This window comes from Dromiciops gliroides, chromosome 1 (genome assembly GCF_019393635.1).
Source record: "Dromiciops gliroides isolate mDroGli1 chromosome 1, mDroGli1.pri, whole genome shotgun sequence".
In the NCBI taxonomy this organism is placed as follows: Eukaryota; Metazoa; Chordata; class Mammalia; order Microbiotheria; family Microbiotheriidae; genus Dromiciops; species Dromiciops gliroides.
The window spans coordinates 61,062,771-61,088,229 of NC_057861.1; the positions used below are offsets into that span (position 1 = coordinate 61,062,771).

Consider the following 25,459-nt stretch of genomic DNA (forward strand, 5'->3'; position numbering starts at 1 on the left):
GTTTTTTTTCTATTTTGAGGTTTTGCATTACTGCTCTGATTTTTTCTCTTATAACAGGATTAATGCAGAAATAGGATTAATGTTATTATGTGTATATATATGTGTGTGTATAGACATATATATCTATATGTATATGTATATAGATATATAGATATAACCTATATCAGATTACCTGCTGTCTAGGGGAGGGAGAAAAATCTGAAATTGTAAAGCTTGTATAAACAAAAGTTGAGAACTATCTTTACATGTAACAGAAAAAATACCTTATATGTAAAAAAAAAAAAAAGAAATATCAGTGTCATATTCCAGGGATCAGGAGCCATCCCCATCACTGAGAGGAAGGTATTCTGCTCATAAGCCTCTTAAGGGCATATTTTATATCTTTATTCCTCAGTGTATAGATGAAGGGGTTCAACATGGGGGTGACCACAGCATACATTGCTGAGGCAACTGTGCTCTTCCAGGAAGAGTGGGTACCTGAAGAGCTCAGATATACTCCAAGTCCTGTGCCATAGAATAAACAAACAACAGTGAGGTGAGATCCACAGGTAGAAAAGGCTTTATACTTACCCTGAGCAGATGGGACTTTCAAAATGGAAGAACAGATCTGACTGTAGGAGAAAAGGATCCCCGTGAGGGGGAGAATACCTAATAGTCCAGCTACAAGGTATACCAAGACATAGTTAATAAGGGTATCAGAACAAGCAAGTTTCAAGACCTGAGGAAGATCACAAAAGAAGTGCTGAATTTCATGATCTGTACAGAAGGAGAGCCGTGTTACCATCAGACTGTGAAGAAGGGAATAGAGAAGGCTTATTATCCAGGAGAATAGAACCAAGAGGCAACAGACCCCAGGGCTCATGATGGCTGCATAGCGTAGAGGATGACAGATAGCCACAAAACGGTCATAGGCCATTGCTGAGAGTAGGAAATCATCCAAACCAGCAAAAACCAAAAAGAAATACATTTGGGCAAGACAGTCAGCATAGGAGATGGCCTTGTTTTGTGTCAAGATGCTCACCAACATCTTGGGGACTGTGGTAGATACCACACAGATATCCACAAAGGACAGATTGGAGAGGAAGAAGTACATGGGGGTGTGGAGGTGAGAGTCAGAGCCAATGGCCAACATTATGAGCAGATTTCCAACCACGGTGACCAAGTACATGACCAGGAACAGCCCAAAGAGGGGCCCCTTCTCCTCTGGCTTCTCAGAAAATCCCAGGAGGATGAATTCAGTGAATTGTGTTTGGTTTCCTGGTACCATGGGGCCAACTTTTCTGCTGGGAAAGAGAAGTAAGAATTGCATGGAATGAAAATCCAGTTATCCTGGGTTATATGGAGAAGAAATAGAAATAACATCAATATCTGACTCAGAATTTTTAGGTTCTGTCCCTTTCTCTACCACTTATTACCTTTGTAATCTTGGACAAGTCACTATTTCCACATTCAACCTCAATGCCAGATGAAGGATTTGAATTGTAAAATTCCCTCCAGTCCTTCCAGTTTGAAACATGAATCACCACATTTACAAGTGAACAATTTATGCAAACCATCTCAAATTTTCTCTAAGCATCAGTGACCTTTGAGCCCTGAGATAAAGAAGGAGATTCTATGAGCAGGGCAGTTCCATTCTTACAGCCAACAGGAAAGAGAGAGGAGTTTGATCTGGTATGACAGAAGGGTTTGGGCCATCCATTATTCAAATAGAATAATAAAAATGTATATAAATGGAAGGCACCACATCAGGTATATAGTATAAAACTTTACACCACAAAAAATTCTGGCACAAAAATAACCTCAGCAAGGCTGCATCTAACCTTTCCTTGAAGACCTCAAAAGAAAAAAAAAAACTCAGCTTCCTGAGGGAGCCTATTCCGCTCTATGTTTGCTCTATTTTTTCCTAGTGATCCAAAATTAAATTGTTTTCAAGTTCTATCCAATGCTCTCACTCTACGCTCTGAGTCCTTGCAGAACACATCCCATTTCTCTCCCACTTAACATCTCTTTAAATATGTGAATTTAGCCCATATTGCATGTTTTCTCTCCTTTAAGTCAAGATACTCTAGTTTCTTCAAAGGCCCTTCACCATCCTGATTACTCTCCCTTGCATTCTCTCTGGATTATGAATGTCCTTGCCAAATTGTGATCTTCAGAACTAAGCACAAAATTTCATTTAAGGTCTGAGTATGGTCAAGGGCAATGAGATCACCTCCTTCTTACTGCAAGCCATAGCTCCTTTACTGCCGCTGTTTGGTTTAGATTATTTTATCTGCTATATCATTGATGACTCACAGTGAGTTTACTGTCTACTACAATGTCACATATCATTTTGAAATGGATTTTGTTCTTGTATGAGGGGAGATTCTAGGGACTTGTGTTTTTTCTTATATCTTATAGATATATAACTAGTAGTCGATGGGATCAACTTCTCTGTATTGTGAGCCTGTGTTGCTAAGGCTCCCTTAAGATAGCCTAGAGCTGAATATATGAAAGAGCACCTCTCTGAGACTCTACTCCATCAACCTTGAAAATGGTTTTGGGAGCTCCAGGCAATAACCCCTTCCAGTTTTACCCTTGTTCTACAACCCATCAAATCTTAGATATTTTACATTCTAAAGTAGCTGACCCAATGTTTTTCATTCTTTTCTTATGATGCATGTGACTTTGCAAAAAAACACCTGGCTCAGGTTAACAATATCATGGATGGAAGATAGACCTAGGTCAAAATGGGACTATTCAATCTAGGAATGTATTTCTAGATAGAATGGAGTCTGGTCTTCACCTAAGATTTTGGGGTAAAGTTAATCTCAAACAAGAAGAGGTCACCTGATATATTTGGTATATTAGCCAGAAAAGTCAGGAACAGTCTGAATAAGAGACAGAATTTCTAGAAGACAAATCTTTCTGGAAATTCCAGAAGCATTGAATCTCAGAATTGGAATGGATCCTAGAACTCATATAGTCGAACCTAGATCTAAATGAGAATTCTCCTGACTTGACTCATGACAAATTTGATGTGAATATGAAAATCACAGACTGAGCTCCTTCTACATGTTTAGAAAGGAAGCACACATTTATTAACCATTTACATCGAATTGTATAAAAACTTTTCTAAAAATAAGTTTCTTTCTTTAGTTCTTGGGGTTTTGGGCAAGTGAACTCCCACCTATTTTATGCTGTTTAGAATTATTTTAAATTGGGTATTTCTTGATCTCTTATTGTGCAGGGTTTTATTTTGGGATTTATTGGACTACTGGTGATTTATGTGGATTTATTTTATATATTGATACTTAGCTAAAATCTTTCTGTCATGACAAAGCACTGGAAATTATGGGGATGCCTGTCAAGTGGGAAGTGTCTGAAGAAGTTGTGGTATGTGATTGTGATGGAATTCTACTGTGCTATAAAAAATGATGAGCTTTGTGATCTTAGAAACACATGGATAAGATGCACAAAGTAATGAGGAGTGAAATGGGCAGAACCAAGAGAACATTGTATAGAGTAACAGCAATATTGTTTTAAGAACAAAAAATTGTTTTGACTACATGACTGACACTGTGCTAAGTGCTAGGGATAGAAATTGAAGAAATAAGAGGGCTGAGGCAGGAATGGAGAAGGAATCAGTACAAGGGCATGGTGACAGATTTGGGAGAGTAAGAAGCACAGACAGGAGGAAAATTAAGAGTCACTCACATGAGCCCTTCCCCAAAATAGAGAATTCCCTGAAGGAACTCACCAATGGAGATAGGAGGGTAGCATGGGGTAATGATGTTTGAGGATGAGAAGACCCTGGGCACTGAGTCATGACTTTGAAATCCACATAATCAGAAACACAATTGGTACAGTGATGAAAAGTCATTTTACAGATGAAAAGTCATTATCCAGCTGTTGTTTGAAGACCTCCCATGAGCAGGAACCCACCACCTCCTGACATAGCCCATTCCTCATTTGGAAAGCTCTGCTTGTTAAGAAGTTTGTTGGTTTATATGTTTTCTGAGATCCACTCTAAATTTGTCTTTTGCCATGTCCTTTCTAGGGTAAGAAAAACAGGTTTAATTCCTCTTGCTACCCCTTCAAATCCTTAAATATAGCTATTACTCCAGAAGAGGTATGAGCAGGGCACATATCTATTGTAGGCAGAAACACTGAAACCCTAAAGAGAAAATGCTTGGAGAGATCAAGAAAAGGAGTTTCTTCCTCATTTGGGGGTAATGGTGGTGGTAACAAGACTAGACCCTGCAGGAGTTGATTGCAAGTAGAGAGAAGACTCATCTAGATGAGTTTTCATGTCCAGGCCAAATGAAGCTTGTGCTTATTTAGATTTAGATTCTCTTCCCCAAAATCCTCAAGTCTTTTTCACATGTGCAAGATATACAGCAGGGCTACTCTCCTAACCCACACTCAGAGCAGCAAGTTGAGTGTTTAGAGGACGACACTTCAAGGCTCTATAGATAGCCTTGAGGTGTTTGAGGATGGTTTTCTAATATTTATGAACTTATAAACTTAAATACTTATAAACTTCTACCAATGTGACTCCTCTATTGATTTTGAGTTGATATCAATTAGTTAAACTGACAAATGATTTGTAGAAAGAAGAACTTACTAAGGTTATACAATATGAGCAGTTGATATAAAATAACCAACCCCTCTAAGGAAAAAATGGCAGTGATATATTTTCACACAAGTATAGAGATCATGCTGTGAAAAGTGGGACCAGATATAGAGAGTATCTGTTGCAAAGGGGTGACACAGCTTGTGTAAGGGCTTTTCCTAGAGGTCCTTTTTTCCCCTTCATGCAACCCTCATGAAATTTGTCCTATAATTTCTGTTTCTGCTTCATATGGAGTCCCAATGCTATAATTTATTAGGAAGTTTTTCCTTCCATCATGTCTAAAGGGTTTTTATTTCATCTTCCATGTGTTATTCCTAGTGCTACTCTTTGAGTTAAAGAAAAAAACACCCCACAGCTAATCTTTCTGATGACAGCCCTTCAAATACTTGAAAGCATTTGTCTCTACCACTATCAAAATATCACATATGAGAGGCAGCTAGGTGGCACAGTGGATGGAGTGCTGGCCCCAGAGTCAGGAGGACCTGGGTTTGGGTCCAGCCTCAGACACTTAACACTTACTAGCTGTGTGACCCTGGGCAAGTCACTTAACCCCAATTGCCTCACTAAAGAAAAATATCACATATGCCAGATTACCTTTCCCTTATAACCATTATAGACTTTATTTGGGCTCCTCTCTCTGTCTCTCTCCCAACCCCAGCCTGCCCCCCTTCTTTGGAGGTAGTAACTAACTGATAATTGATCAGTCCCTAGGTCAGAGTATGGTTGCATCGTCTACCACCATATAAACTTGTACTAAATACTTCCTGGATCTTTCTCATAGTAGAACTCAAGAAATACTGGTTACTTTTGATAAGTTGACTTGTGTCTTTTAAGTATGCTATGTTATTAGGATCCTCAGCAAAAGTCTGAGCATGTAGAGGAAAGGGGATAGGAATAGAAGGAGGACAGGAAGGAGAGATAGGAGAAAAGAAGTAATAAATATAATAGAATCAGAATTTCATGTCATCTGGTGTAACCCCTCTCAGGAGCCAAAAGAGACCAGGTAAAAAAGCAAAGTGGGGGCAGCTAGGTGGCGCAGTGGATAAAGCACTGGCCCTGGATTCAGGAGTTCCTGAGTTCAAGTCCGGCCTCAGACACTTGACACTTACTAGCTGTGTGACCCTGGGCAAGTCACTTAACCCCCATTGCCCCGCAAAAAAAAAAAAAAAAGCAAAGTGGACAAGGTGGATAAATTATGGCAAAAATCACTAAAAATTACCTTAGGATGGCAGGTAGAGAACAGTAGGAAATGATGTGGGAATCAAAGCAATAACTGGTCATGCCGAATTTAAGAAAATCTGAAGGATGTTCAGAGATATGGACGTGGTAGCAAATGCATCCTATAATAATGTCTATAAAAGGAACAACCAGCTATCTTGGTACAGTGATGGGCTATACTCCAAATCCTATAGAGTCTGTTCATGTGTCCTTATCATATCATTCTTCCTGACAATCTCCCTTGGAATTCCAGTGCCTCCTCTGAAAACTCCCTATTTATTTGACTTCCCTTAGATCATGGGAAATGTTTTCAGTCTACCCATCAGCTGTTATTGCAGTATGGAGTCTTTCTATCACCTCTACTGGCCTCACCAAGTCTCCCTGACTCTGTGAATTTTTCCCTGAGTGATGGGCTAAGCCTACAGTGCCATTCAGAGGGGTGTAGGATCAGGGAGTATAGGAGTCATCTATGGTTTGTATGAAAAGGGCCTAACCATAGTCCAGTACCCTGTGTCTGGGAGTAGAGACTTAAGCCCTCTGTCTTTACTAGGCTTTGCATTGGGGCATCTGAGACTTCTGTTTTAAGATTAAGATTAAGGAACATCCCCGGTGGTTGGATTATACTTGGCTGAGATGGATTGATTGGGTCACAATGAACTCATAGTTCTGCTATCGATAAAAAATTTAAAATGTATCTTTTTGAAATGATTTAAAATCACCAATAAATTCCATTTAGATTATTTCATTTGATTCTCAAAAAAGCAACATGAAGGGGCAGCTAGGTGGTACAGTGGATAGAGCACTGGCCCTGGATTCAGGAGGACCTGAGTTCAAATCCGGCCTCAGACACTTAACATTTACTAGCTGTGTGACCCTGGGCAAGTCACTTAACCCCAATTGCCGTACCAAAAAAAAAAAAAAAAGCAACATGAAGTCAATATGGGATTTAATCCCCATTTTCTGGCTCAAGGGTCAAGAAAAACAACAACCATTAGCCCTAGGTCCTATTTCTAGTTAATGGTTAAGATGGAACCTTCAATATGACTCAGACCATAAGGCTTATCCTATTCTACTTTGTTTTTCCTCTCAACTTGATTCAACTTTGAACTCGGGGTTATCAAATAAACCACAGAGCGGGTCAAATTTTGCTTTTCTACTTTAATTAGGTTATAATTTGAGGAATATTGGGTTTAGAAGATTCTGCTTGAGTTTCTGAAGAATAGGCTGCTTTTTTCCCCCTTATTTCCCACCTCTAAATTTCCTCTCTCTATTCCCAATACTTTTCACCTCCAATCACTTACTGAACATCACCAAGGGGACCAGTTTGGATGACTGTATCTGGTGTAAGGAAAGACAAGAAAGACAGATACGTTGGGTCCCAGAAAAAGTGAAGAGATTCAGGCAGTTGGACTGATTTCTCTGGAAGGCACAAGCAAATATTTGCCCAGCCTGAGATAGCTGATCTCTGGTCTTGTGGAGGGCCAGGAAGACTATTTGAAATTTCTAGTGCCTAAGAGGCTCAATCCTCCAAACTCTTCATTAGATAAATCACATAATTGTGTTTCCCATTTCTGAGCAGCTCAACAACCCCCTTTGGGGCAGGAAACTATAGCAGAAAATTTCCTAACAAGGAGAGCTGTCCAACATTGCCTGGAAAGTTTCCAAACTCTGGAGATCTCAAACAGGAGGAGTCCTCAGAGGTTCTTCAGGCCAATTTGAATCATCTACTAAATTTCCAAGCAGGAGTCCCCTGTCTCTGAAAACATCCCATTCTACTGTTGTAGTATTTTAATTGCAAAAACTTTTGCTTCTTCAGAGCCAAAATCAGCCTCCTTGTGGATTTGCCTCATTTTGTCCACATTCTCTATTATGGGGCTAAGCAGGTAAGTCTAATTACTCTTCCAATTGAGATAATTCTAGACCTATGAAGACAGCTGCCACTTCAAATTAAAGTCTTCTTTTCTCCAGGACTAACATCTCCACATCATTTAATTGTTCCTCATACATATTGTCTCTGTTACTTTGCTTTTCCCACATTGTTCTTATAAGATTAATTTGTTTGGAATCCAAGATTAAGACCAGGCATTTATTCCTACTAAATTTATTTTTATTAGATTTGACTCTATATTATAGCTGCTAAAAAACTTAAAAAAAAAACTACACAGGGGGCAGTTAGGTGGTGCAGTGGATAGAGCACTGGCCCTGGATTCAGGAAGACCTGAGTTCAAATCCGGCCTCAGACACTTGACACTTAACTAGCTGTGTGACCTTGGGCAAGTCAATTAACCCCAATTGCTTCACAAAAAAAGAAACATTTATGTAGCTTTTTGGGGTTTTTCCGGGGGGTCAGGGCAATGGGGGTTAAGTGACTTGCCCAGGGTCACACAGCTAGTAAGTGTCAAATGTCTGAGGTCAGATTTGAACTCAGGTCTTCCTGAATCCAGGGCCAGTGCTCTATCCACTGTGCCACTTAGCTGCCCCATAAATGTTTTACTAAAAGCTCAACACTCAACTTGAACTCAACTAACCCCACTTACTTGGTAACTGTATTTGAATCAATTCATTTAAATACAAGATGTTTTTAGTCATTCCAATTTCTCATTGGCAGGAATATGGTGTAGTGCATAGAGAGCTTGGTTTTGATTTGGAAGTCTTGGCTTTGAATATAGTATCTTATATTTACTAGCTTTGAACCTCTGATTAAGTCCCTGTCAGATCCTCAGTTTCTAAACCTATAAGATATTGATAATAGATCTACATTACATAGTTTTTTGAGGATCAAATGCTATCATGTATGTTAAAGCAACTTATAACCTAAATCTGTATATATTTTATTAGTATTATTTCTTATTTTTATTATTATTTTCATTACTATAAGATGTAGTTCAGAGATCCCCAACATCACCAAAATGACAGGTCTTGAGTTCATTCCTGGGAATTGAACCCACAAATAAAACTTATTCTTCTTTTATTTGTTCTGCTCATGTTTCAGAATTTGTTTTAAGGAGAAATTCAAAATAAAGTTTCAATAAGATTCATGTCTGGAATTCCTAACATATGGTCCAAGTGGGTCCCCAGATTCTGTACAAACCTTCAAATAACAACATGAACTTAGATTTGGAGCAACCTTTATTTTACCTCCATGGAAAATGCAGGAGATGCAAGAACTTACAGGAATATATAAACAGGGACTGGAAGTATACAAACAACACTGCTTTGAAGAGTATAACAAATATATTAATTAAAACCCTTACAGTAGTCACAAGCTAGGGGGTAGAGCCAAGATAGCAGAGGAAAAGCTGTGACTAACTCAAAGTTCCCAATAAACCTGTCCACTTACTCCAAAATATGCCATAAGACAACTCTTGGAGCAGCCTAACCCACATAAAAACAGAGTGAGACTATTTTCCAGCCAAATAGGGCAACTGGGGTCACCTGCTGTGTGCACTGAGAGAGGAGCTCAGCATGCAGTGTGAACCCAGCCTGGAACAGAGTGCACCTCCAGGGTCTTGGAGTCTTTGGCACCAGTAGCTTCTTCTGAGACTTGGCTTGCAGACTGGTGAGGGGGTTTGGTGGTTGGCCAGGGTGAAGTGGCTCCCATGTCTGCTAGAGTTGGGGTAAAACGCCCTGGTTCTGAACCAGTGGGCCAAAATGAGTGGTGGTGGCCCAGTGGGGGAGGGGCACAGGAATGCCAAGCTTCTGACCATAGAGAATCAGATTTCAATCAGACATCTGCTTCTGGGTAGAGATGAGTAAGCAGAGAAAGCATCAGACTATGGTAGTCACAAGCTCTGCTTGGAAGGCAACTGGACTTGGGAATACCATTCAGGAGCAAACCCCTGTCATTCCACTGGGTTGTTTTTCCCTATAGAGTCCTACCAAGTTTCCTATGGCTTGAACACTTTTAGGAAAGGAAACCTATCTAGCAATACCCTTTCCATTGGCCTTGTATAGTGTGGATAGCTCAGTGTAATGGAGAGGATGGTGGTAGCAAGATGCAAAGCTCTTAAATCCTTTCTCCCCATGTGATTCAGTCATCAGCTACAAGGATAGCTGAAATCTCTTCTATCTCCAAAACTGGATGCCATTCCTGAAATATGTAGAAATCCTCTTTTCCCCCTTGAACTTGGAAACTCTCAGATTCAGGCTTATCCTTGAGATAACCTTGGCCTAGGAAATCTGCCCTTTGTGAATAAACAGTGAGATTCTAGAACCACACTGCATAGAAACCCAAGATCCTTTGTCTTCTACAATAAATGTTGTGATTCACATCTGTGAACTATGCTCTCCAGTCATTCTGGCAAGCACATATCTCCTTTCACCATATGTTTCTTCAGAATCCCTATCAAAGCCCTAGTTGCTTCCATATCTTGGGCTGTGTCGGGCTATTCTCCAGAACTCTACTTTGTATTTTGTGTATTGAAATCTATGGGTGGGGGGCATGTAATTATTATAGGTTTAAGACAGCCATTTCCAGTTGCCAATGGGGTTGGTGAAAGGCGGTGCTCAGGCCCAGATTTTATTTATCCAAGATCAAGGTTTGATCTGATGTACACTGGTTCAACTTCTTCTTTTTTTTTTTTTTAGTGAGGCAATTGGGGTTAAGTGACTTGTTCAGGGTCACACAGCTAGTAAGTGTTAAGTGTCTGAGGTCGGATTTGAACTCAGGTACTCCTGAATCCAGGGCCGGTGCTCTATCCACTGTACCACCTAGCTGCCCCTCTGGTTCAACTTTTGAACAAATGATAGATAAAATGGGGAAATGGGAAAAGAAAAGAAAAAATAATGTGCTTTTAACTCTTTATTGCAAAGGGGTAGATTCCAGATCAACAGTCATCACTTGAGTCCCAGCCAGTCAAACAGCTTGACGGCCATTCCAGTTAAAAACTAATCAGGAATTCCTATGTCATCTCCATTAGGTTCTCTAGGCACAAATTTTGATGGAGAGGTGCTCCTCAGATAATTCTAAACAAATCTATACTCCCAGCAATTGATGAAGCCCAAGAATATCTTCAATCAAGTTACCTTTCAATTATAGTGCTCTTTTGCCCATTTATTCTCAATCATTTTTATTCATATATGGGAGTAGTGTGTTTTCCATCCTTCCAGTTCTATTTCTTTCACTTTGCATTATTTCATAAAGGTCTTTCTATATTTCCTTGTATCCTTCATATTTTCTATCAATGTCATGATTATGTTACGTTTAATGTGTAGCTAGAGAGGAATTGGATTTATTCTATATTCTTAAGAATTATTATTTGATGTTTTTTGCTGCTTAGAGTTGTTTCATTTTATTTTTCTTTCTATTTACAATTTTGTATTCATTGTGCATACTGTTTTTTCCTGCTTCAAATTATGTTAAAGTGCATTAGTTCACATAAGCTGTTCATTATTCTGTGAATTCTTTATGTACATAATTTCTTATTGTGAAATAATATTTTATTACATTCTTGTACCACATTATGCTTAGTTATTTCTTCCCCAGTCAAAGAGAACCTGCTTTATTTCCAGTTCTTACTTAATATGAAACATGTTACTGTGAATATTTTAGAATGTATAGGATCATTTTTTATGTCTTTTATTTTCTTCAGATACATTTGCATGGGCAAGTTTTCTTATTCATAGGCCATCAGCATTTTAGTCACTTTTTATAGTAATTCGAAATTGCTTTACCAATGGATTGGACCCATTCACAGCTCCACCAAGAGGATCTTAGCAACTCTATATTCTCATAGTTCCCATTGACTGTTTGCATATTTTATCATCTTTGTCCAATTTTGGAGTGTGAGGTGGAACCTCAAAGTTATTTTGGCTTGTATTGTTCCTCTTGGTAGTAATTTTTAGGATTTTTTCTTATGTCTATAGTTTGCATTGAGAATTACAATTGAGAACTGTTTGTTTTCATACATTTGCATGAATCTCCTATCTACATATTGGATATCAAAAACTCTATTGAATACCTTTATTTTAAAGATCCTCCATTGATATTTTTCTTTCTTATCCTATTTGCCTTGAGTTTGTTCATGCAAAGTCTCCTCAATTTCATGTAATCAAAATTTTTTGTTTTATCATCTTGTGATCCCCTCTATCCTTTATTCGGTTAAGAATCATCTCTACAGTCATAGCTTTGAATCCTTTGTTTGTCTTCTAATTTCTGTTCCTTTTATCTTCTTTTTTTAAAATAGTGTGACTATTTATATTCAGGTCAATTATATATATATATATGTATGTGTATATGTATCTATGTAACTTAATGTTGGTGTTGTTAATTCTGCTTTCTCAAAGAGGACCAATGACATGACAGGAGGATATCTTGACTTGCAAGTGAAATGGATTTAAGTGACACAGAGCTATGCAAAGTTATCAGCCTCACTCTCTCCTCCCCAGTCATCAGAATTCACTTGCAAGGCATAGGTTGATGACTGGCAATGGCCCCAGATGCAGTGGGGAACCTTGGACTTTTCAAGTTAAGGTCTTTCTCAGTTTTCAGAGAGGGAGAAATAATGAGTCTAAGAACAGAAACTTGGGCAGAATGCCCACAATGAACTGAGGGGCCAGAAGAAGGAACAGGAGCCAGGGAAAGAAACAGAAAAGGATCAGTCAGAGATGTAGGAGAACCAATAAAGATGTGCCAAAAACAAAGAGTAAAAAAGGAATTCATAACCAAAAATGAAGACTGAGTAAGTAAGATAAAAGTTCAGATTTGGTGATTTGGAGAGAAGAATTTCAGTAGAGTTGTGAACATAAAAGTTGGATTGCATGGGCATGGAGAGTGAGTGAATGGTAGGTAAGGAAGCAGACACTACTTTTTTTTTTTTTTTAGTGAGGCGATTGGGGTTAAGTGACTTGCCCAGGGTCACACAGCTAGTAAGTGTTAAGTGTCTGAGGCTGGATCTAGCTGCCCCCAGACACTACTTTTTAAAGAAAATGGGCAATACTTAGCTTAAGATAATAGGGCAGGAGGAGGTTTATATTGGGTAGTGGAGAATTGAGCATGTTTGTAGGTAGAGTCTATGAAGACAGTAGAAAAGGAAAGAGTAAAGATGCAAAAGGAGAGTGGATGGGATGGGAAAATTAAAAGCATAATCAGAAATCCAGTGAGTAGAAACATGCTCTTGCTATACCTCACCCATGTAATATGTTCTATTTTAGGAACTCATCTAATTCTTTTGTACATTCAGGTCTTAGTGTATATAATGGCAAAACTGCTTCTACTTATGCATCCAGTGATATTTATTTCAATGGTTTCTACTTTGCTTCTTGATTCTGGAACCTGGATTTCTTTACTAGAGTATATCTTAATACACAGTGATACTCCTCCCCACATTTTACATATGCTGCTTCTTTCAAATGGGCCATATTTAGGCATGGATTTGACCCTACCAGTACCATGGAAATCTCTGAGGTGAAATTTGTCTCTTTCCATTAATATCTCCCATTTATCATGCAAGTTGGTTATACATTTCTATTTCTGAATTGATATCTAAGTTAATGAGTTTTATTCTTTCTTCAGTAAGTCTGAAATTTTGAGTGTTTTTAATTTCTATTGTTCCTATTTTATGACAATATTCTTTCATATATATTTTTGTGGAGAGATATATAATAATACCCTCTCCCTTCTTTTTGCTTTTCCATATAGCCTGTGAGGGTAATATTGGTAAGAATAAGAAGCTGTTAAAAGGAAGTAGATTTTTTACTAAGTCTTATGAAAACTTTTCTCACAACTAAAGCAGTCACTCAAATAGTGGGAATGGCCAATTACTGGGTAAGCAGTTTCCTGTAACTGAAAGAGTTCAGGCAAAAGGTAGATGACCATCTTTAGGGTCTTTTTAAATCTAAAGAGGATTATTTCATTATTTAAGAAACTGGTATAGAAAACATCCCAAATCTTTCCTATGATTTTTTGATTCATGAGGAAAAGAGAGAGAGCCAAGGATGAGTCAATTCATAGCAAGCATTAATTAAATGCCTTCATTGTCCCAAGTATTGAGTTAGGTGCTTTGGCTACCAAAACACATATGAGACGGTTTCTACTCTGTAAGAGCTTATATTCCATGAGGCTACAGAGAATGCAAGATGTACATAGATAAAGAAATATTCGACATTAAATTTCGTGGGAATGGGAGACAACACTAACAATTGTGGAAATCAAGAATTCTTGTTAGAATTAGCACTTGAATTCAGCCATAAATGGATCTGGGAATTGAAGATATAGACATGAGTATGGGCTCCCCTCTATTCCATTTATGGTAAATACCCTTGGTAAAGGTTCTGAGATGAGAGATGGAACATCATTATAATTAGGTGTGTTTGACTGGAATGTAGAGTATATTAGAGCAGTTTATGTGAAACCAGATCAGGAATATATGTTGGACTTAAATTATGAATGTTTTAAATGTTACAGGAGATGTTATTTTATCTTAGCTATAATAGGGAGCCAGTGAAACATCTTAAGCAAAGTGAAAATCATTATGAGGGTAATGATTACAAAGATAATCACAAAAGCCATTGAATTTTGAAAAGATGTACCCATTCAATGTCTCATTGTCAAATAGAACTGTTCATAGTTTCTCAAAGAGTACCTTATCAGAGCTCCAGTTCTGCCAGGACCAACTAAAGTAAAAGGATTTTATCTATGGCAACAGGCAAAGAACAAAGAGACTTATCATGAGAGGGTTGGCCACCATGTCATAAATTTGGTTTAACCACAGCAACTCATAATGGCCATGTACAAAGACAATGAAGAGTTAGGACCTAGACTCTGAATGATGAAATCCCAAATCAAGTTTCTCTATTTTTTTTCTTGCTGTCCTGCAGCTATATAATATTGTATTATTTACAAAACACTTTCATATACAATATTTTATTTGATATATACAGGGCAAAATCCTTCCAGCTAGCCAGATCAGGTCTTCCAATTCCCATTTCAGAAATGATGAAATTGAGGTATAAATATATTAAGTGACTTTGCCAAGGGAACAGAGCTTATAAGCAGTAGGCTAAGGACCAAATCCTATCTTTTCACTTCATTTCTAGCCCTTTTTGGAGCTGGAAAATGTCCTGAGGAAGCAGGAGTGCTTCAGTCACATGTAATTATGATGGAAACATTAGCAATAGAGGCTATGAAGAATAAGACCAGGGTCATTTATAGTAAACAAGAGCAGAGTGAACTAGTAAGGTAGGAACATTAAGATTCATCAACCAACATTTATTAATCACCTATTATGTGCCAGATAATCTTTGGAGATAGAAAATAATTCAAAAAACAGTGCCTGACCTCAAGGATCTCACAATCCAATAGGGGAGACAACATGCAAATATATAGAAACAAGCTCTATAAAGGGTTAATAGGAAACCATTAACAGAAAGAAGGGAATACAATCAAGAGGAGTTGAGAAAGGCTTCCAGTAAAAATGAGGTTTTTAAAAAATTGTGACTTAAACAAAAGAAGCCCATAGGTAGAGTCGAGTAGAAGGAGCATTTCAGATATGGAAGACAGTCTGAGAAATTGCCCAGAGCCAACAAATGGAGTATCTTGTTCATGAAACAGCAAAGAGGCTATTATCACTGGAGCTAGGAGTATGTGTTGTAGAATCAGGTATTAGAACACTGGAAGGGTAGAAATCAACTAGGTTATGAAGGGATTTGAATATCAGAGGATTTTGCATTTGATGCTGGAGGCAACAGGGAATCTAACATTTGTTGCTTAGGAAGGGTGACAGGCTTAGAGCTGTACATTAGGACACTAATTTTAGTGGCTAAATGGAGGATAGATTTGAATGAGGAGAGAATGGAGGAATCCAAACATTTTTGCTTCCCAATATTTTTCCCAGAAGTATGTGTATCATATTCTAAGGATTAGGAACCAGCCCCATCACTGAGAGGAGGCTATTCTGCTAATGAGCCTTTTAAGGGCATCTTTTATATCTTTATTCCTCAGTGTATAAATGAAGGGGTTCAACATGGGGGTGACCACAGCATACATTGCTGAGGCAACTGTGCTCTTCCAGGAAGAGTGGATAGCTGAGGAGCTCAAATATACACCTAGCCCTGTGCCATAGAATAAGGAAACAACAGAGAGGTGAGATCCACAGGTAGAAAAGGCTTTATACTTACCCTGAGCAGATGGGACTTTCAAAATAGAAGAAAAGATCTGACTATAGGAGAAAAGGATCCCTGTGAGGGGAAGAATTCCCAGTAGTCCAGCAATAAAGTATATCAAGACATAATTCATGAGAGTGTCAGAACAAGAGAGTTTCAGAACCTCTGCAAGATCACAAAAGAAGTGCTGAATTTCATGATCTGTACAGAAGGAGAGACGTGTTACCATCAGACTGTGAAGAAGGGAGTCTAGAAAGCTTATCATCCAGGATAGCAGAACCAGCAGGCTACAAAGCTGGGGACTCATGATGGCTGCATAGCGTAGAGGGTGACAGATAGCCACAAAACGGTCATAGGCCATTGCAGTGAGGAGGAAATTGTCCAAACCAGCAAAAACCATAAAGAAGGACATCTGGGCAAGACAGTCAGCATAGGAGATGGCCTTGTTTTGTGTCAAGATGCTCACCAACATCTTGGGGACCGTGGTGGATACCACACAGATATCCACAAAGGACAAGTTAGAAAGGAAGAAGTACATGGGGGTGTGGAGGTGAGAGTCAGAGCCAATGGCCAACATTATGAGCAGGTTTCCAACCACTGTGACCAAATACATGCCCAGGAATAGCCCAAAGAGGAGCCCCTGTTGCTCTGCTTTCTCAGAAAATCCCAGGAGGATAAATTCAGTGAATTGTGTTTGGTTTCCTGGCACCATGGGACTGACTTTTCTGCTGGGAAAGAGAAATGAGAATAGTATGACATGAAAATCCAGTTATCTTTGCATATGAGATGGAAAGAAATCTGACGCTGACTAGGCTCTGACATAGAATGACTAGATTCTGTCCTTGTCTCTGCTGCTGACTACCTTTCTGAAATTAGATAAATCACTACTTCCATATTCAACATCAATGCCAGATAAAGCACTTTGACCTAATGACCTCTAAGATTCCTTCCAGTTCAGACAGTCTTGGAAACATGAACCACCAGAGGGGCAGCTAGGCACAGTGGATAGAGCACCAGCCCTGGAATCAGGAGGACCTGAGTTCAAATCCGGCCTCAGATACTTAACACTTATTAGCTGTGTGATCCTGGGCAAGTCACTTAACCCCAATTGCCTCACCAAAAACAAAACAAAACAAAACAAAACAAAACAAAACAAAAAAACCCAAAAAACCATGAAACACCACATGCAGAAATGAACATTTTACACACACCACCTCAAATTTGCTCCAATCGTCAATGACCAGTGAGTACTGGGTTAAGGAAGAAGATACCATGTACAGGGCAGGACCATTCCTTCAGACAACAGCTGAGAGAGAGTATAGTGATCTGGTATGGTAGAAGGGTTTGGGCCATCCGTTCTTCAACTGAACTCATAAAATTAAATAGAAATGGAAGGGAACTTGTAGGACACATAGAACAAAAATACCCCACAAAAAATCCTGGCACAAAAATATACCCAACAAATGGACATCAAGCCTGTTGTTGAAGACCTCCATGGAGGGGAAACCTCTCAGCTTCCTGAGAAAGTCTATTCCAATCTGGGTTTGCTCTCACTTTCCTTTCTTATCTTATTTTTTATTTTTCTCAATTACATGTAAAGATATTTTTGAATTCCAAATTTTTCTCCCACCCTCCCCTCCCTCCCACCTTCCGAGTCCTGCAAACAATTTGATATAGGTTATACATTACCATCATGTTAAACCTATTCTCATTTTCCTTTCTATTGAGCCAAAATATGACTGTTTTTAAGTCCTATTCAATGTTCTCAGACCACCCTCTGAGTCCTTGCAGAACAAATCCGATTTCTCTCCCACAAAACATCCCTTTAAATATGTGAAGCCAGTTATCCCCTATTGCTTATGTTTTTCCCTCCTTTAGGCCAGGTAATTCTAGTTCCTTCAGGTAATCTTCAAAGGCCCTTCACCATACTGGCTGCTTTCCCTTGCATCCTCTCCAGATTATAAATGTCCTTTCTAAATGGTGGTACCCAGAACTAAATACAAAATTTCTCATGAGGTCTGACTATGTTCAAGACAATGGGACAATCACTCCTTCTTATTGGAAGCTCTATCTCCTTTAAGCTGTTTTCTTTTGGTTATTTTGCCTGCCATATCACTGCTGACTCATAGTGAGTTTACAACCGCTGGAAACGTCCAGATCATTTTCAAATGAATAATGGTCTTGTGTGTTGGGGGAAGGTGTTCTAAAGGGCATGTATATTTCCCCCTTTCTTATATGCTGTAGCTACACAGAACTGATAGTGGATGGGATCTACCTTACATTGTTTGGTGAGCTCGTTTTACTGAAGTTCCCCTGAGGTAGCATAGGGATGTATATATGAAAGGGCATCATCTGAGACTTCTGCTCTATCAGCCCTGAATGGGTTTTGGGAGTTCCAGGCAATAATGCCTTGCAGTTTTGACTCCTATTCTCTACTCCCTTGAAACTCAGACATTCTACATTCTAAAATCCATACCAGCTGACTATATGTTTTGTTTTTTGGGTTTTGGGTTTTTTTTTTTTTTTGCAGGGCAGTGGGGGTTAAGTGACTTGCCCAAGGTCACACAGCTAGTAAGTGTCAAGTGTCTGAGGCCGGATTTGAACTCAGGAACTCCTGAATCCAGGGCCGGTGCTTTATCCACTGCGCCACCTAGCTGCCCCCTGACTATATGTTTTAAATTTCTTTCCTCTGATGCATGTGGCTTTGAAAAGAAAACAAAAATTCATTGGAGCACATAGTACAGGCTAACAGTACACTAGACATAAGATGGATGCATGTTTAAATGGGACTATTCAGTTTAGGAAGGTGTTTCTAGAGAGAATGACGTCACATCTAAGACTTTAGATTAGAATTAACAACTTCAAATTATTTCAGAGCTACCTTTTGTGTTCTCTATGGCAGAATTTCTAGAAGACTAATCCTTCTGAGAACTTCAGAAGTACTGAACCTTAGATTTAAAAGCATATGGAGATCTTCCTACATGGTTATGCAGGCAGCATGCATTTATTAAACATTACTATGTGCCAGAAACTGTGCTAAGTATTATGGATACAAGTTCAAGAAATAAGAGGGATGAGACAGGGAAGGGGGAAGGTACCATAACAAGGCATGGTGACAGAGCCTGGAGACTCAGAGACACAGACAGGAGGAGAACAAAGAGTGACACACCTGACTCCTTTCCCCAAATGGGGAAGACTCTGAAGAAACTCACCAATAGGAAAAGGAGGGTGACCTAGGGAATGATGTTTGAAGGTGAGAAGGTCATGGGCACTGAGTCATGACTTTGAAATCCACAGAGTCAGAAACATAGTAGGAAGGGTGAAGAAAGGTCATTTTACTGACAAGAATTCATTATCCAGCTGTTGTTTGAAGACCTTCCATGTACAAGCATCCACCACCTCCTGATATAGCCCATTCCACATTTGTATAACTGTACTTGTTAAGAAGGTTTTTTCTGGTTCGTTTGCTTTCTGAGATCCAGTCCCAATTTTTCTTTTTGCCATGTCCTCTCTAGGTTAAGGAAAACAGGTTTAATTCCTCTTGTTAGCCCTACAAATACTTAAACATAGCTACCACTCCCAAAGAGATAGGAGCAGAACATATATCTATTTTAGGCAGAGACCTTGAAACCTAAAAGAGAATGCTTGGAGAAATCAAGAAAAGGAGTTTCTTTCTCATTTGGGGGGTAGTGGGGGTAGTAGTAACAAGAATCCTTGCTGGATTTGATGGCCAGTAAGAGAGGAGAATCACTCGGAAGGATTGTCATGTGTAAGCTAAAGGAGGTCTGTGCTGATTCTTTCTTAGCTTATCTCACACTAAGATCCTCAAGTCTTTTTCATCCCAATGTACTCTGGGGTTATTCTCCTAACCCACACTCAGACCAGCAGGTTGGGCCATTGGAAGACAACAACTATCTTTCCCCTCAAGGTTCTAGGGGGTAGCCCTGAGATGTTTGGGGGTGGTTCTCTAATACTTATAAACTTATAAGCATCTGCCAATGTGATTCAGGTATTGATTTTGAATTGATCTGTGTTCCCTAGTGTTACTCCACCACACCTTCTTTGTGTGCCCTGGGCCATGCCCTCAAATTTTTCTGTGAGGCTCAAGTTTCTGTGTGATCAGAAGACAATGCATGGAAGCACTCCAACTTGGAGTATTGGCAAAAAAATACTTAATCTTTCCTTCCCTCCTCTTTCCCCCTGCCAAAAGAAGTACAGAGGGGTTCCCTCCATGACTTTCCATCACTTAATTCCCAACTCTATCATACAGAGAAGTAGGAAGTGAGTTAATCTTGACTTATCAAAAAGTTGTTATGCTTAAGTGATCCTAATTGTTATGTCTGTATTATTTGTGTTGATTTATTTTACTTTGAAATATTTTGTTTTAAAATATTTATTAGAAAGACAAAAGTTAATAAGTTGTGATTTTTTATAAATTCTTGTTTGAAATGAGTAAAAATTAAGTTAAACTGTGTCCAAAAAAACCCAGACAGACAGAATTGGTTTATAGAAGGGGGTGTTTACTAAGGTTATATAGTATGAACAGTTGGTATAAGATAACACATTCTGCTAAAGAAAAAATAGTAGTGATATATTCTCCCACAACTACAGAGATCATCAGGAGGTAAGTGGGATAAAATGTAAAGAATACTTGCAAAGAGGTGACACAGTTTATTTAAGTCCTTTCCCTGGAGGTCCTTTCCCCTCCTTCATGGAACCCTCATGAATTTCCTCCTAGGCATGGTGTAATTTTTACCTGTGTTTCTTATAAAGTCCCAATGCTATAATTATTAGGAATTTGTTCCTTCCATCAAGTCTAAATATTATTCTCTTCCAACTTCCATCCATTATTTCTAGTTCTCTTTGAGATCAAAGAAAACACATCTCATCTTTCTTATGACAGCCCATGAAATACTTAAAAGCAGTTGTTTCCCCATGCTCCATCATGATATCATAAATCCAATCTTACCTATTCCTTAAAACCCTTCTAGACTTTATTTTGGCTCCTCTCTGTCTCTGTCCCCATCCCAGCCTTCCTCACATTGTTGGAGGCAGATAAATACAACAATCAAGTGACAATTGATCAGAGTCTCTAGTTCACAATTTGGTTGCATTGTATATCACCAAACATGTTACCAAATTCTTCCTAGATCTTTCTCATAGTAGAACTCAAGAAAAACTGCTTACTTTTGGTGTTGATTCCTTTGTCTGTATTATATGTATCTTTAGTCAAAGTCTGAGTATCCAGAAGTATAGATAGGAATAAAAGGTAGAAAGGAAGAAGAGACAGGAAAGGGGAAAGATGAACATAATAGAATCAAAACAACGGAATCAGAATTTCACATCATTTGGTCTGACCCCTATCACAAGCAGAAAGAGAGAAGGAAAGAAGACCAATTGGACAAGGTGGATAAGACATGACATCAATAAAAATTACATTAGGAGAGTAGGTAGAGGATAATGGGAAGAAATGTGGGAGTTAAAAAGATAACTGCTCCTACTGAATGTAAGAAAACCCGAGGAGTGTGCATAGACATTGCAGTGTTAGCTCATACATCATATAATGGCTGTAAGAGGCAAAACCAGTTGTCTTAATGATTAAAGCAGGAACAGAGTCCAGGTCATTTAACTCTTTGCCTTCTTACTACACCACACTTAAGTCATGAGATTCGATAGCAATGCACAAGAGAAAGGAAATTTTATTTTCCTCATCTCCAGGGCAACTGGGAATTCCTGCTCACTTCCCCCTGCATCAGATTGCTCTATTTGCTTTTCCCAACCATGTATAGAGTCTGTGCCTATGTCCTCATTGTATATTTCCTCCTGACAATCTCCCTAGGAATTCCAGGCCCTCCTCTTTAAACTCCTCCTTTTCTTCTCTACTTTCATATTCCCATTAGCTCCTATTAGCATGTGGGGTATTTCCATCCCTGCCCTCACACAAACCCTCTGTCCCTGTAAGCTGAGTGGTCAACTCATCCAACCAATGCCATTCAGAGGTCTGTAGAATCAGAGGGTATAGGAGTCATCTGCAGTTTGTATGGAAAGGGCATTACCATAGCCCAGTACCCTGTGTCTGTGAGTAACAACATAACTCCTCTCTCTTTATTAGGCTTTGCATTGGTGGTGCTAAGACTTACCTCTGACTAAAAATTGCACCTATTATATGAACTATATTTTGCGCAGCTGGACTGGGCCAACATGAACTCATTACTCTGCTGTTATGAAAAAATTGAAAATTCATTTGTCTTTCTGAAATGATTTAAGGTCACCAAGAATTCCACAAAGATGATCTCATTTGACTCATAAAATACACCATGAAGTCAATAGGAAATTTTTGATCCCCATTTTATGTCTCTGAGTACAAGAGGGAAAGTGATTAGACCAAGGTCCTATTTCTAATTAATGGCAAGGGTAGAACCTGAACCTTAGTTAGAGTATAGGGCTTATTTGACTCTCCTTTGATTTTCCTCCACATTCGGCCCTTGACTTAACTCTGGGCTTTCAAGTAGACTCTGGAGTGGTTGAGATTCTCCTTGGTTGTGATTTCATCTGTCCTGGGTTTGGGAGAATCTCAAGTGTCTGGGCAACAACTTGATACTTCTCTTTCTCCTTACTTCCCACCTCTTTTTTCCTCTCTCCCCAACACTTTCCACCTCCAGTCACTTACTGAACATCACCAAGGGAACAGGTTTGGCTGACTGTATCTGTTGGAAGGGAAGATGAGGAAGGCAGAAACTCTGGGTCCCTGAAAAAGTGGAGAATTTCAGGCAGTTGGATTGATATTTCTGGGAGGCACAAGCAGACTCCCTCCTGGCCTGAGATAGCTGATATCTGGTCTTGTGCAGGAACAGGAAGACCATTTGAAATGTCTAGTGCCTAAGAGGCTCAATTCCCTAAACTCTTCATTAGAAAAATAATGTAATTGTATTTCCATTCTGTGGGCAGCTCAGCCCCCTATGGGCCAGGAAACTGTGGCAGAAAATTTCTTAACAATAAGAGCTATCCAACTTTTCCTTGGAAGTTACCAAGCTCTGGAGATCTTGAGCAGGAAGGAGCATCAGGGGCTCTTCATTCCAGTCTGAATCATCTTCTATGGCCCCCACAAGGAATCCACTAACTTCCCAGCGCATCCCATTCTACTATTGTAGTATTTTAATTGCAACAAAGGTTTTGATTCTGCTGAGCCAAAACTGGCCTCCTTGTGGATTTGGCTCATTGTTCCTTGGTCTGTCTTTTGGGACCAAGCAGAAATAAGTCTAATTACTCTTCCACAAGAGATAATTTCAAGCCCATGAAGACAGTAGTCTTTCCAACTAAAGTTTTGTCTTCTCAGGACCAACATCTCTAGTTTGTATTTGGTTCTTATAAGTATTTTCTTTGTCATTTGCCTTCCTAACCCAAGTCTAAGAACAGATATTTATTCTTATTAAATTTTATCTAATTAGTTTTGGTTCAATATTATAACTGTTTCAGATCTTTTAAAAAAATACTTAAATGTTTCATTAAAAGCTTAACACTGAACATCAACTCAACTAACCAAACAGGCTTGATATCTCTATTTAAATGAATTCATTTCAATTCATAAAGTATTAATAATTTTTCATCATTGCACATTCTCATTCGAAGGAGTATGAGTAGCAGTAGTGGATAGAATGATTAATTTTAATTAGGAAGTCTTGAGTTTGAGTATAGCCTTTGATACTTACTAGTTTTGTATCTCTGGGCAAGGCACTTAATCTATCAGAGTTTCAATTTCTGAATCTGTAAAATGTTGCTAATAAACCCTGCATTGTAAAGTTTTTATGAGCACCTAATTCATCTGTATGTACCTCTTTTATTGTTATTGTTTATTATTGTTATTGCCACTATTATTATATAGGCCAGAGAGCTCCAAGTCACCAAAATGATAGGTATTTGATCCAATTCTGAGGACTGAACTCCCAAGTATCACTTTTTCTTCTTTGACTTTTTATGCCATAGTCTCTGAGTTTATTCCCAAGAAAAATCCAAAGTATAATTTAGTTATAGGTCATGTCTAGAATTTCCCAAATGTGGGCCGAGTATCCAGATCCCTTATATAATCAAGGTAATAAGTTCAAATGCGGTATAATTCAAGGACTTATAAACAGACCCTGAAAACAAATGAGTTATTAAAAAAAAACCCTGCTGGGACAGCTAGATGGCGCGGTGGATAGAGCACTGGCCCTGGAGTCAGGAGTACCTGAGTTCAAATCCGGCCTCAGACACTTAACACTTACTAGCTGTGTGACCCTGGGCAAGTCACTTAACCCCAATTGCCTCACTAAAGGAAAACAAAACAAAACAAAACAAAACAAAAAACTCTGCCTAGGAGCTCATAACCAGATACAGAAAACACATTAAAACCCTCAGTCATCATAAACTCTGCTTGGAAGGCAACTTGGGGATATCATTGGGGAGCAATCCTCTAACATTCCCCAGCGTTGTTCTCTCCCACAAAGTCCTACATAGTTCCCTGTGACTTAGACACTCTTAGGAAAGGAAACATACTTTGGGGTTTACTGATCAATCAATCCTCTTCCTTGTTGATCCTGAATAGTCTTAGTAGCTCACTGTAATGGGCATGTGTGGTAAGATCCAAAGCTCTTAATTCCCCTCTCCATATGTAACTTTAGTCCTTCAGCTATAGGAATCATTTGCACTCTCTTCTGTTTCCTATGCTGGATGCCATTCAAGAACTATGTAGGCAATCCTCTTTTTTTCCTTTGAATTTGGGAACTCTCAAACTCAGGCTTATTCTTGAACTATCCCTGGCCTAGGCAATCTGCCCTCTTTGGCTAGAAAGTGAGATGTGGGGATTATGCTCCCTAGGAACCAAAACTCCCTTGTCCTCTGCATGAGAGGTTGGGGTTAATAGCCATTGTCCATAAAAGATCTTCTCTTGCCATTCTGCCAAGTATGTATTTGTTTTTGCTACATGCTTTTCAGGAACTCAGTCAATGCCCTGGTTGCTTCTATCTCTTGGGCTGTGTCAAGGCTAATTTTCAGAATTCTGTTTTCTGTTTTGTGCTGAGAAGTTTGTGGGCATATGCCATTAGCATGGCTCAAAGACAGCTATTTCCAGTTGCCAAGGGGGTTGGGGCAAGGCTGTGCTCAGGTCCAAATTTTATAGGCCAAGAACCAGGCCTGCTCTGATGTATACTGATTCAGCTTTTGAACAAGGGAAAGATAAAATGGGCAAAAGGAAAAAGAAAAGAGACAATAATGTGCTTTTAATTCTTCAGTGAAAAGCAGTAGATTCTTTACCTGTTACCTTGAATCCCAGTAAACCATGCTTCTTGTGGGACACTCCAGTTAAAACTAATCAGGAGGGGCAGCTAGGCGGAGCAGTGAGTAAAGCACTGGTCCTGAATTCAGGATGACTTGCGTTCAAATCTGTCCTTAGACACTTGACACTTACTCTGGGCAAGTCACTTAACCCTCATTGCCCCGCAAAATCAAAAACAGAAACAAAATTCCCGTGTCATCTCAATTAGGTCCGAG

The 25,459-nt window shown here is 39.0% G+C and overlaps 1 protein-coding gene across 2 annotated transcripts; it reads right to left on the minus strand.

Moving 5' to 3' along the window:
• Positions 1 to 328: 328 nt before the first annotated feature.
• LOC122736598 (olfactory receptor 7D4-like) lies at positions 329 to 20,782 on the minus strand. Of its 2 annotated transcripts, none has more exons than XM_043978930.1 (2): positions 16,142 to 16,646; positions 329 to 1,275 (listed from the first exon to the last, which is right to left on the minus strand). In XM_043978930.1, exons 1-2 carry the CDS (start codon positions 16,644 to 16,646, stop codon positions 329 to 331), a joined length of 1,452 nt encoding a protein of 483 aa, XP_043834865.1. The 2 variants fall into 2 exon arrangements, with proteins under 2 accessions (XP_043834865.1, XP_043834866.1); XM_043978931.1 differs by lacking the exon at positions 329 to 1,275 and adding an exon at positions 20,773 to 20,782 and having other exon boundaries at positions 15,708 to 16,636.
• Positions 20,783 to 25,459: the final 4,677 nt, after the last annotated feature.